Source organism: Mercenaria mercenaria, chromosome 7 (genome assembly GCF_021730395.1).
Source record: "Mercenaria mercenaria strain notata chromosome 7, MADL_Memer_1, whole genome shotgun sequence".
In the NCBI taxonomy this organism is placed as follows: domain Eukaryota; kingdom Metazoa; phylum Mollusca; class Bivalvia; order Venerida; family Veneridae; genus Mercenaria; species Mercenaria mercenaria.
The window spans coordinates 50,008,024-50,026,438 of NC_069367.1; the positions used below are offsets into that span (position 1 = coordinate 50,008,024).

The window sequence follows — 18,415 nt, forward strand, 5'->3', positions numbered from 1 at the left end:
TTAGCTCACCTGAGCACTTTGTGCTCAGGGTGAGGTATTGTGATCGCTCACCGTCAGGCGTCCGTCCGTCCGTCGGTTGTACGTCCGTCCACACTTTCCTTTAAACAACATCTCCTCCTACACCAATAGGCCAATTTTGATGAAACTTCACAGGGATGTTCCTTGGATGGCCCCCTTTCAAAATTGTTCAAAGAATTGAATTCCATGCAGAACACTGGTTGCCATGGCAACCGAAAGGAAAAACTTTAAAAATCTTCTTCTCAAAAAACTAGAAGCCCTAGAGCTTAGATATTTGGTGTGAAGCATTGCCTAGTGGACCTCTACCAAGTTTGTTCAAATCATGACCCGGGGTCAAAATTGACCCCGTCCCAGGGGTCACTTGATTTTACATAAGAAAATCTTAAAAATCTTCTTCTCAAAAAACCAGAAGCCTTAGAGCTTAGATATTTGACATGCAGCATTGCCTAGTGGACCTCTACTAAAATTATTCAAATCGTGACCCCGGGGTCAAAATTGACCCGCCCCAGGGGTCACTTGATTTTACATAGGAAAATCTTCAAAAAATTTCTAAAAATAAACCAGAAGGCCGAAAGCTTAGATATTTCACATGTAGCATTGCCTAATGGACCTCTACAAAATTTGTTCAAATTGTGGCCCCCGGGGTCAGAATTGACCCCGCCCCAGGGGTCACTTGATTTTACAGAGGAAAATATTTAAAAAATCTTCTTCTCCAAAACCAGAAGCCCTAGAGCTCAGATACTTGACATGTAGCATTGCCTAGTGGACCTCTACTAAATTTGTTCAAATTTTGACCCGGGGGTCAAAATTGACCCCGCCCTAGGGGTGACTTGACTTTACATAGGAAAATCTTCAAAAGTTTTCTAAAAATAAACCAGAAGGCCTAGAGTTTAGATATTTCACATGTAGCATTACCTAGTGGACCTCTACAAAATTTGATCATATCATGACCCCCTGGGTCAAATTGACCCCGCCCCAGGGGTCACTTGATTTTACATAGGAAAATTTTCAAAAAATTTCTAAAAATAAACCAGAAGGCCTAGAGACTAGATATTTGACATGTAGCATTGCCTAGTGGACCTCTACAAAATTTGATCATATCATGACCCCGCCCCAGGGGTCACTTGATTTTACATAGGAAAATCTTCAAAAAAATTCTAAAAATAAACCAGAAGGCCTAGATCTTAGATATTTGACATGTAGCATTGCCTATTAGACTTTTACAAAGTTTATTCAAATCATGACCCCTGGGGTCAAACTGCCCCTGCCCCATGGGGTTACTTGATTGTACATAGAAAAATCTTTAAAATTTTCTAAAAATAAACCAGAAGAGCTTAGATATTTGACATGTAGCATTGCCTAGTGGACCTCTACAAAAAGTTTTCAAATCTTGTTTTTAAAGTTACTTAATGAAAATTTCAACTATATTTTCTCATAATTCTTTTGATTGATTTCTATTATCATCTTTTGACCTTGAAGACTTGTCCTTAAGTGCAATGATAACAGGTGAGCGATATAGGGCCATCATGGCCCTCTTGTATAGGAAAAAGCTTTAAAAATCTTCTTGTCTGAAACCATACAACCTAGGCTTTTGATATTTGGTATGATGCATTGTCTAGTAGTCTTCTACCAAAATTGTTCAAATTATGCCCCTGGGGTTAAAAGAGGCCCTGCCCTGGGGTCACTTAGTTATTATGTGAGTTATATAGGAAAAATACTTAAAAAATCATCTGATCCTATTTCCAAGACTGTTTAATTATAATTACCTGATGACTCCAAGTAATATGATGTCACTTAACTGTGACCTTGACCTACTGACCTACTTTCTTGTTTTTTAAGATACAGCCTTGAAATTTTGATGACATACACAGTTTTGCACACAAATCATAAAACTGAATTTCATTGACCATGAATGTGACCTACTGACTTTCTTAATATTTTATCATCAGTTTGACATTTGAAACATGTAGCTCATATTACTCAGGTGAGCGATCCAGGGTCATCATGACCCTCTTGTTAATATGATGTAACCACTGTTCTTTAGAAAAAAGATCTCTTTAGTTAAAAAAACAGTTATGTATCTCCAAGGTAGAGTATACTTCCAGTCAACTATACAAAGGCAAACAACTTTTCCAGTTGGAAAACTGTCCAGATTGACAACATTCATCAGCAGGTTTTAGTCTCTCTGGTTGTGTTTCGATACAAGAATTGCACTGCATATGACTGTGATCATTCTGTTTCAGTTGTATTTTTATGTGTTCTGTGCCTCTAACCTAACTTATGTTTGCTGTTTATAGAGGGTCAGCCACAGAATGGTACGAGGCTCTTACATGTAACCTGAGGTCTAGTAAAAAAGTGAGGATGTGGTTTGCCCAGAATGTCATGTTTTCACAGCCAGGAAGATTTGCGGAGTACCTTTTGGAGTGCCCTAGTTCAGAGGTATTTACTACACCAAAACATATTACTGATTTAAGTGTTGTTGTCATGATTAGTTGACTTGGACAGTTATTTTGTTCAGAGCATTTTTATTCACCCGAAGGGGCGTATTCTGTTATGATGCCTGTGTCCGTCCGTCCGTTAGCAATTTTATATCCACTCTGTAACTCTATAACCCCTTGAAAGGATTTCGAAGAAACTTGATGCAAATTTTCACCACATCAAGACGACTTGAAGAGCGCATGTTTTGGATGGCTTACTTCAAGGTTAGGGTCATAGTTAGGGGTGAAAGGTCATATGAGTTTGTTTCATTCATGTTAACTGCTTAAGGATTTTAAAGAAACTTGGCACAAATGTTCACATCGAGAGGACTTGCAGAGCGCATGTTTCGGATGGCTCGTTCAAGGTCAATGTCACATGTAGGGGTTAAAGGTCATACCTTCGGGCATATATTTCTCTGCATTGTGGTGCTCTTGTTTGTGTTGTGATGATAAATTGATGTATAAATATAAAATGAAATGATGCAGAAAGTCTTATTAGAACGTTTTAGAAACCTGCGGAAGAAAAACAGAATATTTAACTTGAAATTTTGCATAATTTTTAAGGTACGGAATGCATTCTGCAAGGTTGTTGTATGCCTGGCTCACTTTTCTCTCAATGATGGTGTGTGTCCACCTCCACTATTGCAGGGTCTCTATGGTAAGTAAGATCTGTTATACATTGTCTTAGCTTGTCTAAAAAAAATACCTTGTTTAGGGGATGAACAAAGCTGTATATAAGGCCTTATGTTATTGACATAAAATGGATATTTTCCAGTAATTTGTTGGAAATGTAAGTTAAACAAAATGCAACAAGTGAAAACTTAAGATATGTGGGATTTTAAAAGCCCAACCTTTAAGTACCAGGATCAGGAAGTCCCCTTGCAAGGCCCTGCTTGCTGCCACATACTATTTGAATGAAGATACGTTTTTGTTCTTTTCCTTAAATTTTGAAGGTCATTGATAACACTTGCTAAATGTTACAAGGGCAGCACAAGTACAGCCTTACAGATAGCTAGACAGCAAGCAATTTTACTTAACTATTTCCCCCTCCATCAAGTACACACACACATACATAATCCTGTATGTACCAGTAGGTCATTTTGACTTTCATGGATAATGTCTTTAGTAGTTTGTCAATACAAACTTGACTCAATATTCAATAAATTGTTTGAATGTTCATTTCAGCTGGCCATTCTGCAGACCCAAATGCAACGTTGAGTGACCATCTACTGATGGCTGTATTAAACCTACTGAAGAAGGAAGTGTCGGAACATGGTCGACATCTACAACAATACTTCCACCTGTTTCTCATGTACTCTAACCTTGGTGTGGCTGAGGTATATACTTGTGTTGTTCCCTCATTAGAAGTTTATATTATGAACAGTTTGACAAACACATCTTTAATGTTGAACAGAATGGTCAGATTTATCTGACATACTAAATTGTGTTGAATTTGATTTCTTTATTGGAGCCAATGCTCTCCATGACAGTTCTCATACAAAAGATAGGATCACATGAAATTTCACAAAGGTTTTCGAAAAAAAATGGAACAGAGGCTGGTTCTATAATTCTGCTTTACATTTTAACAACTTTACTGTCCCTATTTATACTTTGATATAGACTGGTTAAGTAAGTTTCTTTACTAATGATTATTTAGGTAATATAGAGGAATGTGAATATTATGAGAAATACCTGAATGATAAATTGAAAATATCTGGTATATGATGTCTGATTCAGATACTGGTAGTAAATAAATCATGTGCTAAGATTTCTAATGGTCATGTATGCTCCCTGTAAACACTTGTAGTTTTCATTAATTGATGTGTTTCACAAGTGTTTAATGCTTTTCTGCTTTTACAGAAAATGCATTTACTGAAGTTGAATGTACCAGCGCTATTTATGATGGTAGCTCTGGACGAGGGACCAGGACCACCAATCAAGTACCAGTATGCAGAACTAAGCAAACTGTACTCTGTAGTCTCTCAGTTAGTACGATGTTGTGATGTGTCCTCAAAATGTACCTCATCTGTGGTAAGTAAGGGTATTATATATTTATGCCAATTTATTCTTTTCCTAGTTTTTATTATGTGCTAAATTTTAACTTCTTGCATGTGGAAATACATAAAAGAAAATTGCCCTTTATCTGATGCCAGAGCTTACTAAGGCCATTTTAATAATGCTAGTGGGGATAAATGATTGCTTTGGTTTTAATTGTTTTTCAGCTTGTTGGGATTTTCAGATAAGTACAAAAAATCTTTAATACTTAAACATTGAAGTGTATTGCAGATTCCTATATGCTTCATCTTCATCCCTTTAACCAGAAGAAACTGCAGCTAATGTTAGCCAGGTGCTACATTTAGCAACTGGGGTTTTATCAGTCGATGTTATTGCTTATGTTAACATGTCATTGTGCTCTTAGAAAAGGTATCATAACTAAGATTATACTATTAACAGAAATGGTAAAAGTATCTTACTTTGTGTATTTTACTTTGTGTATATTACAGCAAAACCAGGAACCATCACCCAATCCATATGGAGACCAGATACTGATGCCTATCCAGGCTCAGGTAGCTGATATACTCATCAGTAGAACCAGTTATGTGAAGAAACTTCTCGAAGATTGTAACAACTCGGAAGATACCACCAAACTGTTGCGAGTAAGTAAATGTAGTATTAAAATAACGAGATTGTAAGTTGCATAGTTAAATCATAATATTCAGTGTAACTCTGGAGCCAATCCATGGAATTAATGCCTTTATTGTTTCAAGGATAACACCATATTCCATGTAGCCGGTATTTTGTGTGTCATTATGGGGGGAGACATATTGTTTTTGCCTTCTCTTTCTGTCTGTCCGTTCGTCCACACATTAAGCTTGTCCGGCTTTCATAAGTTGAACCGCTGGCCGGATTAAGACAGAACTTCACAGGAGTGATCAGTACCAAGCCTAGTTGTGCACATCGCCGACACATTCTGATTTGCTGCACAAAATGGCTGCCAGAGCTAAAGGTATACATAGGGGGAAGTCGTATGTTTTTGTGACAAAAACACCTAGTTATGAATTGGATTTAGTATTTAGGTGTTTTTACATGCATGTAAACAGATGTTTTGGTTGGCAAGAGATAAGGGACTTGCAATTTTTGCATGGTGATATGTTTGATAGTTTGAAACAGATTAGAGACAGCAATTTTTGTTCGTACAATGTATGTTTTACTAGTGTACAACAGGTAAGGGTCTGTGGTAATGCTTAGAAAAAATATAAATGATTTAAAGATAAGCTAAGAAAGTTGGACATTAATCATAAATATCGTGTATGAAGGGTTGTTTTTTTTTCTGGAAAAAAAAATGATACATTGCAAATTATATGTATATGCAGAGGAATGCTATTTTTTTTTTAATTTCAGTACTGTTGCTGGGAGAATCCACATTTTTCATCCACTGTCCTCAGTGAACTACTGTGGCAGGTATGTGTTTCTACTGAAAGAATAATAATACTTCTAGGGGGTCAATGTTGCTAAGTTTGTTGACTTTGAATCACTTGCCCCTCACCAATGAGGGTTCAAAACCTCACTTTCAGTGTAGAATTCATTGAGAAGCTGTCCTGCCAGCTTGTGGAAGGTCAGTGGTTTTACACAGGTGCTTGCTCATGCATAAAATAATGCATAGAGGGGCACCCAGGGTCTTCCTCCATTACCTAAAATCTGGAAAAGTTAACATATTAACTAGATTGTGTCCATATGTCTCTTTACCCAACAAAATCAAAAACTAAACACCAATACTGTATGCATAAATGTTTTGATGCTTTAATTTTAATGCAGTTCACCATATGCATTTGAAATGTTGTTTATAGATTGTCCTTAAAGTCAGTAGGATGGAATAGTCAAGCTCAATAAATCCTGTTTCAGGTTGCGTATTCATACACATACGAGCTACGGCCGTACCTAGATCTTCTACTACAGATGTTACTGCTGGAAGACTCCTGGCAGAACCATAGGATACACAATGCTCTCAAAGGTAAATACCATCAGCTAAAACACCATCAGCTATCTGTTTGTTGCAACATTTTATTTTGGCCAGCAACTAGGTAGCTTTGTAGTTGATAACTCTTATTTTATCAAAAAGAAAGATCAACAACTTTGAAAATTGAAAATTTACTGAAACATTTCAACTTGTTAATTGCTTGGGGAACTTACTCAGTAAATTTGTTTCCTTGGATCATACTAGAACCAGCGTAAACAGTTCAACAGCTGCTATAATGATACAAAAGGTAGATGGTTGTGGACTCCACAAAATAGCTGTTACAATTGATATCTCGGAATTTTATACCAATGAAGTTAAATGCATGGTTTCACAGTTCATGGCTGAAGTCAGAAGTGATACCTATTACATGAGTATTAAGTGTACCTATTTTGTTATCTAGGTATTCCAGATGATCGGGATGGATTGTTAGATACTATACAGAGATCCAAGAGTCACTACCAGAAGAGAGCATATCAGTGTATCAAAATGATGGTTGCATTGTTCATGCAGTAAGTCTTATTTTTCAATAAAAGTAAAAGCGTGATGCTGTTAAATCGGTAATTTTTGTAGGGGGACAAATTTTCATTGATTTTATGGTTGTATCAGTCCATGAAGTTAACATCTTCTGAGCAAAGGAAAATCTAAGAATTTTGAAACTGACAAATTTAAAAGATCAAAGAACCAATGATAAAAGTGGTCTTAGTTAACATGTGGTCTCCCAACACTGCTAATACTGAACTATCTTCATTTAATTGAGAAAAGAAGATGTTGACATTCCAAACCAGTTGCTAGAAGTTACCATTTACGGAAGCGGGTGGTATTTCTAGTATATGACCATATAACTTGAAGCCTCGAGTTTATCCCAGAATGTTAATTTTCTAGCATAGAAACAAATTCCTGAAGATTTCTAAGGACAAATTTAATCACAAATTGAAGGCTGAATTTAAAAAAAAACTTTTATTAGATAAAGGAGTTACTTTGCCCTTATAATGGAGTGAGTAACTTTGCCAGGTGCCTATGTACGAATTCCAGGTGAAATTTCCATATATTCTTAGATGTGTATAAATGGTTAAGATACCCTGCACCATCAGGTAAAACAGCAAAAAATGGAAGCATACACAACACGGATTTATTTGTTATGTATAGGATTATGTGACATAACTGTTATGTTAAGTTATAGAGTAACAATAGAACACTGATGGCTTGAAGTCACAAGGGAATGAAGGAAAATGCTCGAGTTATATGAGGTTTAGAGCTATCCATTTAGAAAAATATAAGAAAAAAATGTCCAGGGACAAGATGAATTGCTCAAGTCTACTCTGGTGCTCAAGCAATTGGTTCTTAAGTGAGCAGTTTTTCACTTTACACTGAGTTTCCCTTCGTTTAACAAGGATTAAATACTTCAAGAATTTGAAGCTAAAATCTGGAAATTGTTATGGAGATCAAAGACGTGCACTTTTTATTTTGAATCTAGCATTTGTTTATTAGAATGAAATCAATTCTTCTATTTCAGTTGTCCACCAGCCCAGCAAATGTTGCTAAGTAACAGTGATCTGAAGAGACGCTGGACCATGGCTGTGGAATGGTTAAATGATGAGCTTGAACGAGTAAGTTGTGAACACAAGCATTTTTCGGCGTCGGCGTGAGCCTTAGCGTCACACAGATGTTAAAGTTTGCGTACCACCCCAAATATTTTCAAAGTCCATTGAGATATTGCTTTCATATTTTGCATACTTATTTACCATCAGGACCCCAGTCTGTAAAAAGGAGGAGGCAACTCTATCAAGCATTTTGACTGAATTATGGCCCCTTTTCGACTTAGAATATGCTTATCGTAATGTTAAAGTTTTACTCATTGCTTACATTATACTATCAAGCACTGAGAATAGTTGAGCGTGCTGTCCACTGACAGCTCTTGTTGTCAAAAATAATCTGTAGAAAAACAATTATATTTTGGACTAAATAACATAACAGTATATAAAGCAATTGTATTACTTATTTGACAAGGTATACAGAAGTCACTCATTAACAAAACTACTTTCAAAAGGTGAAATGATTAAACCTAGACAAACAAGCTCTCAATGGATATGTCCATTGTTTGGCCCTGGATGTTGTGTTGCACGTTGGCCGTCAGTCAGTGTCAAATCGGTGCTTATCCTGAAGAGCAAATTTACAGTTCTTTTGTTTATTTAGAAGGAAGTACTGAATGTTTTTTTTTTTTTTACAGCATTTGTCAACAGATTTGTGGTTTTATGAACACTTATTGATTACTTTGTCCCAGTACTTTTTGCTTAATTATTGACAGAGAAGACAAGGTCTGCAATAAAAACAAGGTCTATAATAATCAATCTGAAGATAATTCTGTAGGTTGATAATAAATAATCCATATGTGCCTTGAAACAATATTCATTTTTATGCCCCCAAAGGGAGGCATATAGTTTTTGAACCGTCTGTCCGTCTGTCGGTCTCTCAGTCTGTCAGTCTGTCCGCAATTTTCGTGTCCGGTCCATATCTTTGTCATCGATGGATGGATTTTCAAATAACTTGGCATGAATGTGTACCACAGTAAGACGACGTGTCGCGCGCAAGACCCAGGTCCGTAGCTCAAAGGTCAAGGTCACACTTAGACATTAAAGGATAGTGCATTGATGGGCGTGTCCGGTTCATATCTTTGTCATCGATGGATGGATTTTCAAATAACTTGGCATGAATGTGTACCACAGTAAGACGACGTGTCGCGCGCAAGACCCAGGTCTGTAGCTCAAAGGTCAAGGTCACACTTAGACGTTAAAGGTCATTTTTCATGATAGTGCATTGATGGGCGTGTCCGGTCCATATCTTTGTCATTCATGCATGGATTTTAAAATAACTACGCATGGATGTGTGGCACAGTAAGACAACGTGTCACGCGCAAGACCCAGCTCCGTAGGTCAAAGGTCCTAAACTCTAACATCGGCCATAACTACTCATTCAAAGTGCCATCGGGGGCATATGTCATCCTATGGAGACAGCTCTTGTTATTTTATACCTATATGAACTCTGTCATAAGTATAGCGTGTATTACGACCAGATAGAAAACAAACTCCGTATTGTACTATGAATCTTATATTGTGTATGTTCATTAATTGCTATTTCATGACCTGACACAGTTCTATAAATAGCACACACAAAAAATCCACTAAGTTCTGTTTTGACTCTGTGGCCGAGTGGTTAACGTCGCTGACTTCAAACCATCCATCTGGCTTACAGAAGGTCGGTGGTTCAACCCAGGTGCCTGCTCGTGATTAAATAATGCATGGAGGAGCACCTGGGGACTTCTTCCACCATCAAAGCTGGAAAGTCGCCATATGACATATACTTGTGTCGGTGCAACGTTATTAAACAGAACAAAATAAATAAATAAATCTATTTTGACTCTGATACACTTTGAATATTTCGTTTAATGAAATAAACAACAAACAAAAAGGTGGAGGTGTAAAATAAAAGGGTCATTATAAAAGTAGCTAGATCTGGGATTTTGTGTTGGCTCATGGATTTTTTTAGGCTGGATCACACATAGTGCTTGCATGCTTTATGTGATCCGGCTTAGCAAAATCCATTTGAGCTGCATACAGCTTCCTTGGTCAAGCTGTTATTATGATAATGCTATTACATTGATAAGTGATATTGTAGTAAGTGACAGTTTACTAAATATAAATTTGTATTTTTACAGAGACCATACCCGGGCAATGCACAGTATACTTACAACAACTGGTCACCTCCAGCTCAGTCAAATGAAACATCCAATGGGTCAGTATTTATACATTTATTCACAGTATTTACAAATTTGGAAGCATTGAATGGAAATGAGTAACAAAGAAATTTAATGTTTTTATGTATTTCATTTTAGTTTTCTGCTGTCACTGCTGGGAAGTTTGAGATTCACTCAGGATATTTAGTTGTTTTTTGGGTTTTTTTTGTGGGGATGTCATTTAATTTACTTGCGATAGCTCAGTGGCTCTCATTAGATGCCCTGACATTCAGTATTTATAAAACAGGTGTTTCTGCACCATTGTAATATGAAGGGAAGCATATGATGTCAATTTGGTTACTGTACAGAATGCATTAAAAACAAACCACAGTGCACAAAATTAGTATGTTTCTCAATGTATGAAAAGTTAATTGTAAATTGCAATCTTACTGAAGCATTGTATTTCACTGAAGTATCAACTTGTCAACATTTTCAGGTATTTCCTAGAGAGGTCACAGAGTGCACGGGTAACCCTGGCAAAAGCAATAGAGTTATGTCCTGATCCAGAGGAGGTAAGTTACTAAAGTTACATAATGCCCAAATTTCATACTAAAAGAAAAAAAAAAGAAATAAGTGTGCTAGGTTTAAGCAAACTTGAAGGAAAATAAATTATTTTCAGTTTTACATAAAATTGGTTTAATCACGTAATTGTATATTTCTATCAGGATCAAGAGGATGCTGATTTAACAGATGACCAGGAAGGATCACATCTAGATGATTCACAACAAGGGGTCAGTCAGGAAGATAGTGAGAGGTCACAGGGTCAAAGGTCGGCAGATGGCAGGCAGGTCCAGAACAATCAGGTCAGTTATAAGTTACTTGCATTATTATAGTTATTCTTACATCATCAAGTGGTTTTTGTCGAACCTGCTTGCGGAAGCGAAGACACAGTCTTCTAAATGGCTGTGCATCCATCCGGTTTTGTTTGTCTGGACCATAACTTTGACATGCATAGAGCAATCTTGTTTATATTTGTCACGAATGTTAACCTCATTGAGGTGGAGTGTCATGCGCAAACACCAGGTTCCTGCCACAGGTCATGTCAGATCTTGTCCAGTTCTTACCTTTGACATGCATTGAGGAATCTTGTTTATATTTGGCATGAATGTTTAACTCAATGAGACGGAGTGTCATGTGCAAACCCAGGTTCCTATCTCGAAGGTCAAGGTCACAGTTAAGGGTCAGAGGGCGGGCTCGACATGTTGCCTGTGTGCATTTAGTCTGTCTTGGTATTTTAAAGATCCTGTATGTGTGTCAAAGACTGTAGTCACAGTGCTGAAAAATTGCAGACAAATTGTAAAGCATGGTTAATCACTGGCTTTAAATGTGGTTGTTTTTTGGGGGGAGGGGGTGCAAAGTTTACTTATAGATCTATTTCGAGGAATTAAAATTTTTTGTAGCTTTTAAAAATATTTACTAATACTACTATTCATGTTGGATATATTTCTAGGTTACTGTAGAGAAGTCACAGCCGGTACAACCAAACAACCAGATCAACAATCAGTTGAATACACCATCAACCAGTGAACAACAGACTACAGTAGAAACTGGCGAGGAGGAGGAGAAGACCGAATCAAAGGTTTGTAATTGATGTAGCTGACACATTGCCTTTGTAACATAATGAGAATACCAGAGGAATCAGTCCCTGTTGGAGGTGAAACTTTTGGGTGGTGATTTAACATCCGTCTCCATTTAATTGCAGTATATTAGAGAGCAAACACCTCTAGATAAAAGCAGACATTTTCTTTCTTATATGGAATTCAAGAACATCAGCATCCTAATAAGAAAATATTTGTAGCTCGTCTGATTTTTAGCTCACCTGTCACAAAGTGACAAGGTGAGCTTTTGTGATAGCGCGGCGTCCGTCGTCCGTCCGTGCGTGCGTGCGTGCGTCCGTCCGTCCGTAAACTTTTGCTTGTGACCACTCTAGAGGTCACATTTTTCATGGGATCTTTATGAAAGTTGGTCAGAATGTTCACCTTGATGATATCTAGGTCAAGTTCGAAACTGGGTCACGTGCCATCAAAAACTAGGTCAGTAGGTCTAAAAATAGAAAACCCTTGTGACCTCTCTAGAGGCCATATATTTCACAAGATCTTCATGAAAATTGGTCAGAATGTTCACCTTGATGATATCTAGGTCAAGTTCGAAACTGGGTCACGTAGGGTCGAAAACTAGGTCAGTAGGTCTAAAAATAGAAAAACCTTGTGACCTCTCTAGAGGCCATATTTTTCATGAGATCTTCATGAATATTGGTCAGAATGTTCACCTTGATGATATCTAGGTCAAGTTTGAAACTGGGTCACGTGGGGTCAAAAACTAGGTCATTAGGTCAAAAAATAGAAAAACCTTTTGACCTCTCTATAGGCCATATTTCTCAGTGGATCTTCATGAAAATTGGTCAGAATGTTCACCTTGATGATATCTAGGTCAAGTTCGAAACTGGGTCATGTGGGGGTAAAAACTAGGTCAGTAGATCTAAAAATAGAAAAACCTTGTGACCTCTCTAGAGGCCATACTTTTCATGAGATCTTCATGAATATTGGACAGAATGTTCACCTTGATGATATCTAGGTTAAGTTCGATACTGGGTCATGTTGGATCAAAAACTAGGTCAGTAGGTCTAAAAATAGAAAAACCTTGTGACCTCTCTAGAGGCCATATTTCTCAATGGATCTTCATGAAAATTGGTCAGAATGTTCACCTTGATGATATCTAGGTCAAGTTCGAAACTGGATCACGTGCGGTCAAAAACTAGGTCAGTAGGTCTAAAAATAGAAAAACCTTGTGACCTCTCTAGAGGCCATATTTTTCAATGGATCTTCAGGAAAATTGGTCAGAATGTTTACCTTGATGATATCTAGATCAGGTTTGAAACTGGGTCACGTGGGGTTAAAAACTAGGTCAGTAGATCTAAAAATAGAAAATCTTTGTGACCTCTCTAGAGGCCATATTTTTCATGAGATCTTCATGAATATTGGTCAGAATGTTTACCTTGATGATATCTAGGTCAGTTTTGAAACTGGGTCACGTGGGGTCAAAAACTAGGTCAGTAGGTCTAAAGATAGAAAAACCTTGTGACCTCTCTAGAGGCCATATTTCTCAATGGATCTTCATGAAAACTGGTGAGAATGTTCAGCTTGATGATATCTAGGTCAGGTTCGTAACTGGGTCATGTGCGGTCAAAAACTAGGTCAGTAGGTCGAAAAATAGAAAAACCTTGTGACCTCTCTAGAGGCCATATTTTTCAATGGATCTTCATGAAAATTGGTCAGAATTTTTTATCTTGATGATATCTAGGTCACTTGTGCTCAAAAACTAGGTCACTATGTCAAATAATAGAAATAATGACGTCATACTCAGTTCAACACTGGGTCATGTGGGGATAGGTGAGCGATTCAGGACCATCATGGTCCTCTTGTTTAAAAAGTCTGCGAGGTATTGTCGTCACTTGATCGTCGGCATTGGTTAAAATTTTTGTTTAGGTCCACCTTTTCTCAAAAACTATAAGAGCTGCAGCTTTGCAAACTTTGCACACGTCATTAGGTGACTGAGAAGGCCAAGAACCATAACTCTAACCAGCATTTTATTAGTTTTATGGACCTTTTTGTATTTAGAAATTCTGAACTATAACACTTTCCTTGCATACTGACCAACACTTGCAGATGAGGCACTGGTAGGCGGTGCTCTTGTTAACCTTCCTAGCCATTTTAACTTGGTAGCTGTTACATTATACTGATTTTATGCAGAAATGATAATCTGCTGCAGTTACATAAAGGTATTGGGTGAAATATTTCAGACTGCAGCAGTTTTTATATGAAGTGAAAAGAGACATATCACTGTTCTGTTTTGTTGGTAGTGATATCCACCAAGCTATGGTTATTGTCATTTTCTTGGGGGATTTTCAAGACAGGAAAATGATTTGAAACAAATTAGCGAAACTTTATTATTTGTTTTCTTATTTTGTTGATAGGTGGTGACAGAGGAAGAGGAAAAGGTGGAGAAACTGACAAAATCCAGTCAGGATTCCACAAAATCTGACCAGGAACCCAGTTCCTCAAAACCTGCACCAGATGTGGGAACTTCTAAATCTGCACCGGAATCCAACACAAAATCCACAAACAAGGAACCAAAAACTGTCAATAAAGACAAAGGAAAACCTGTTTGAAACCTCATCTTTGTTATATCTGGATAACATGATTATAGAAATTTTATTATGAAAGAAAGCAAGTTCAGTTTTATGGGGGGTGAAAAAACCTTGGAAACCCGGAGAAAAACGATGAAATTGCAAACATACATGTGCTGTGGTGTAACTGTTCATCTGTAGCAAATGTTTGCTTCAGTGCCATTCCTTTTTTAGAAGAAAGAGTTAAGAACTAGGTCTTTGAGCATGGAAAATTTTGATGCAATCGTATAACAACTATACAGTGATGAAATTATCATATTTTTCAGTCAGTTGGAACATATTAATGATATTGTTCAAGCGAAAAACAGGGTGTAGTGTTGTATCAAGATATTTGAGTTGAGCTATGGTCTCTAAGGTTGGAGATAGCATGGCTTTATTGAAGAATTAAATTCTGTATATATAATGTAGTTTAAACTATTTGAAAATAAGTGGATACACAGACATAAAGATGTAGTAACAACTTTACTGAAAAGAGAAATTGATTTACTGAAACTGTACTTGATTTGCACTGTTTCTTATTTTCTATAAGGAGATTCACAAGGATGTTTTGTTTGTATCTAAATTTTTAAAATAGTCTGTTTTATTTTATAAATTGTAGTGACTACAGTTACAAAATTAAGGAGTATGTGATGATTGAATCAAATGGGAGATTTGCATTCATGCATTTTCAAAGTTACAAGCTATTGCTAATTTCCAAAGCATTTAATTGTAACTTGCCTATACCAAAAGGTGTTAAAATGAGCTTATTGTTGCAATAGTTTCATATGGAAAACAACATTTATGCTCCAGCTGCTGTTGTAAAGAATCTTGTTTTTGCTAGGAGTATACATAAAAGTTGTGAAAACTTAGGGGGGGAAAAATAATGTCTGTGGACAGGTAGTGTTGGGAAGCTTATATCAAAAAGGGAGGTTTAATTGGGGAATTGTCTGCGAACCAGACCAATTGTTTTTCTTTGTTTTATTAATGAGATAAAGTATGGATAAACTGTAAAGTATTCATGATGTTTAAAACCAGTGGAGGGCAACATTGAAGGCTAAATTGAACTTAATATGTTTATTATAATATTTCCTGTATTTGTTAGGTGAAACAAGAGTAAATAGGGAGGTTGAGATTTATGTATAAGCATGTAGACCTGTGTAGAAATTTTATCTACATAGTCATATGTCAGAGAAAAATTGGAATTAATTAATTAATCAGTTGTCTCTTCGCATAAATACCCAGGGTTCTAGACCGACCGAGTGGTTACTGTCACTGACTTCCAATCACTTCTCTCCTCTGTCAGCTGGGTTAAAGTCAATGCTTTTGTTGTCCTGTAAAGAAGCCATTTATATGGCGTTAGGAAGGTTGTGGTTCTATTCAGTGCCCACATGTGCATGAAATAATGTCGGAGGGGCATGTGGGTTCTTCCTCCACCTCGTCACGGGTGCAAGGTAAAACTAAAGCAACAAATCTCAAAACTTTCTATTTTCAAAACTTTTTACGCTCCGGATGCTTAATGTGAAGGCACATTTTGAAATTTGAGGGCAAGAAATTTTGTAGTTTTGGCCTAAATGGCTGTTTCACAAGAATGCAAATTTGTGAATACATAAACTATATAGGAATTTTTTGAGATTTTATTTCATGGATTGACTAAAGTACGTAGTCCACGAAAATAAGCCCCCCACCCCACCCACCCACAAATATTAATGGTTTTACAGTATTAGAATTTGTTAGAAATAAGCCTACATGAACAGTACTTACACAAATCTCAATCTCTTTAATGACTTGTAAATCTAAGGAGATAGATATTTATCTGTCTCCCTGAAGGAATTAAGATTCCTTTTTATTTTGAAAAGAATGTGCTATTGTTACTTTGATGCATTGATGTAAATAGATATATGTGAATACTGTCTTCAGACCTGTTTTACATCTACCTGTGTACTGTTTGCTTGCTCTTTTATTCTCTGGCTTTTACTTGTATGTTGTATTTAAGTGAGTCATTGTGTTGATACAAAGGTGTGTACATAAGACTGTGTTATACATATTCTATAGTGTAGATACAGCAGGTATAATGTAGATGTATAATAGTTACAACAGCTTGCTTGATGATGTAAATGCTTTCATCATGATTATGTCATTATTATAGACATTGACTGTGGACACTGACCAGTCACCTGAGCTATACCAAGTGAAAAGGATCCTTACGGTATTGTCCATTATTACTTACTTTATCAATGAAAAAAAAACAAACAAACATAGTTTTGAAGTGCATGTAGTCTGATGGTTCGTATATCTAAATTGATATCAGAAGTCATTTTAGCATACATTAAATGTTTATACATGGAAACTTGTGGTAATAACGGCTCCCTGCCATTTGATGTTATTGGAGTGGATGTTGTTAGAATGAATGTTACTGGAATGAATCTTATTGGAGTGGATGTTATTGGAATGAAAGTATTGCAATGGATGTCATAGGGACTAGTAGCCGGTATTTTTGTCTTTGCTTTAAATCTAAATTAAAACTATAAAAAGGAGTATTGAGTAAGAAAAACATCTTTCATTTTTATTAGCTTGATCCTTTACCTAATATGACAAAGGTAAAGATAAAATGTAGCTTCAAGCAATTTGGGAAAATATACCTATAGTGAAAAATTTCTATAAATCTAGTTGGCTTCTCTGCGGTTATTTCAATTCAAATTGTTTAGGCCCCTCTGCATGTAGTTGGATTTCCTCTCTATAGATAAAATATTACTTGTATTCAATTTTTTTTTAAACATTGCTATCAACTGAAGACCTATAAAGATGAAATTAAAATTTAAAGTAATAGTTTTCCTTGCCGGACATACAAGAAATATGTTCACTGATTAATGATGCTATAAGGATCGTTTTACACTTGGTTTGACTTATTACTAGGAATAAGATGCTTCAGTTTGCAGCAGTTGTTTTAATGTGTTTTAAATGTTGCATTATGAAATTTCTTTTATATTGAAAAATAGAACATATTTGCGAGTCAACAAAATGAAACAAAGAAATCACCAATGTTAAGAGTTCCAATGTATGATAAAATGGCCTTGCTGACAAAAAATCATCTTAATAATTATTGATATTAATTAATTAATATTAATAAAGGGGTGCTAAAATTTAAGACTGTATGGCCCCAACAGCAAAACATTGTTAATTTATTGACATAGCTTGTCTAATGGAAATGGGGGATTTTGAATATTGTGGAACAGTTCAGTAAATATTTAAAACAGAATTGATGATTTAATGTATCTGGAAGTGCTAAATTAACGTTTTCCACATGTGTTTCAGCTCATCTTTTGGTTTGTTGTGCTGAAATAATGAAATGTTGGTAAAGAAGTGATAACAGTAATTAAGTTTCATTATGCTGTCAGTTGATATATACACTTTTTTCATACTCAAAAGCTGTTGTTGCATAAACAGTTGAGCATTGAAATCCTGCAAGTTTTTTTTTTTTGTAAAGGAGAATGTTGAGGTATGTATTATAGTGTGCTGTACTTGATGTATAGCTTTTTGTTAAGGTTCTTTAATTTATTGTTCAACATTTTGTATTCATATTGAATAACTATTATTGTTGCTTGAATGTGATTGTTCCATAGCAAGAATCTAAATTATTTTATAATGAAGTAAAATTTTGACACTTTGAACATGTTTGTTATTACTTACTGCACTGTTTTCTCGACTGTTATTGGGATATTCTAACACAGTCCGATTCATTTTCCTATTAAACAAAGACGGCAGAAAACAGTGAATTATTATACAACAAATCACTGTTCTGACGTCACAATTATTACGTAATGGCGTGAAACGGCATAGCGGCGCGCTGGAAAAGAAACCGATTGAAAACGTGCAAATATTTAATGAATGTCGTCAAGAATGTACTTAAAAATCCTTGGTAACGTGTTAGAATCGAAATAATATATCTC

General features: G+C 36.1%; 1 protein-coding gene across 2 annotated transcripts in view; it reads left to right on the top strand.

Moving 5' to 3' along the window:
* The window catches only part of LOC123555846 (probable ubiquitin carboxyl-terminal hydrolase FAF-X), an 86,301-nt gene extending 68,165 nt beyond the window's left edge, over nucleotides 1-18,136 (top strand). For both annotated transcript variants that reach the window (XM_053548377.1, XM_053548378.1), the window contains exons 51-64: nucleotides 2,316-2,457; nucleotides 3,060-3,153; nucleotides 3,681-3,832; nucleotides 4,356-4,526; nucleotides 5,000-5,152; nucleotides 5,898-5,957; nucleotides 6,399-6,507; nucleotides 6,914-7,022; nucleotides 8,027-8,120; nucleotides 10,226-10,302; nucleotides 10,740-10,815; nucleotides 10,969-11,106; nucleotides 11,754-11,882; nucleotides 14,277-18,136. In XM_053548377.1, coding sequence (XP_053404352.1) covers nucleotides 2,316-2,457; nucleotides 3,060-3,153; nucleotides 3,681-3,832; nucleotides 4,356-4,526; nucleotides 5,000-5,152; nucleotides 5,898-5,957; nucleotides 6,399-6,507; nucleotides 6,914-7,022; nucleotides 8,027-8,120; nucleotides 10,226-10,302; nucleotides 10,740-10,815; nucleotides 10,969-11,106; nucleotides 11,754-11,882; nucleotides 14,277-14,471 — 1,699 coding nt within the window. In that variant the 3' untranslated portion in view covers nucleotides 14,472-18,136. The remainder of the gene's footprint in view (nucleotides 1-2,315; nucleotides 2,458-3,059; nucleotides 3,154-3,680; nucleotides 3,833-4,355; nucleotides 4,527-4,999; nucleotides 5,153-5,897; nucleotides 5,958-6,398; nucleotides 6,508-6,913; nucleotides 7,023-8,026; nucleotides 8,121-10,225; nucleotides 10,303-10,739; nucleotides 10,816-10,968; nucleotides 11,107-11,753; nucleotides 11,883-14,276) is intronic.
* The last annotated feature ends 279 nt before the right edge of the window (nucleotides 18,137-18,415 follow it).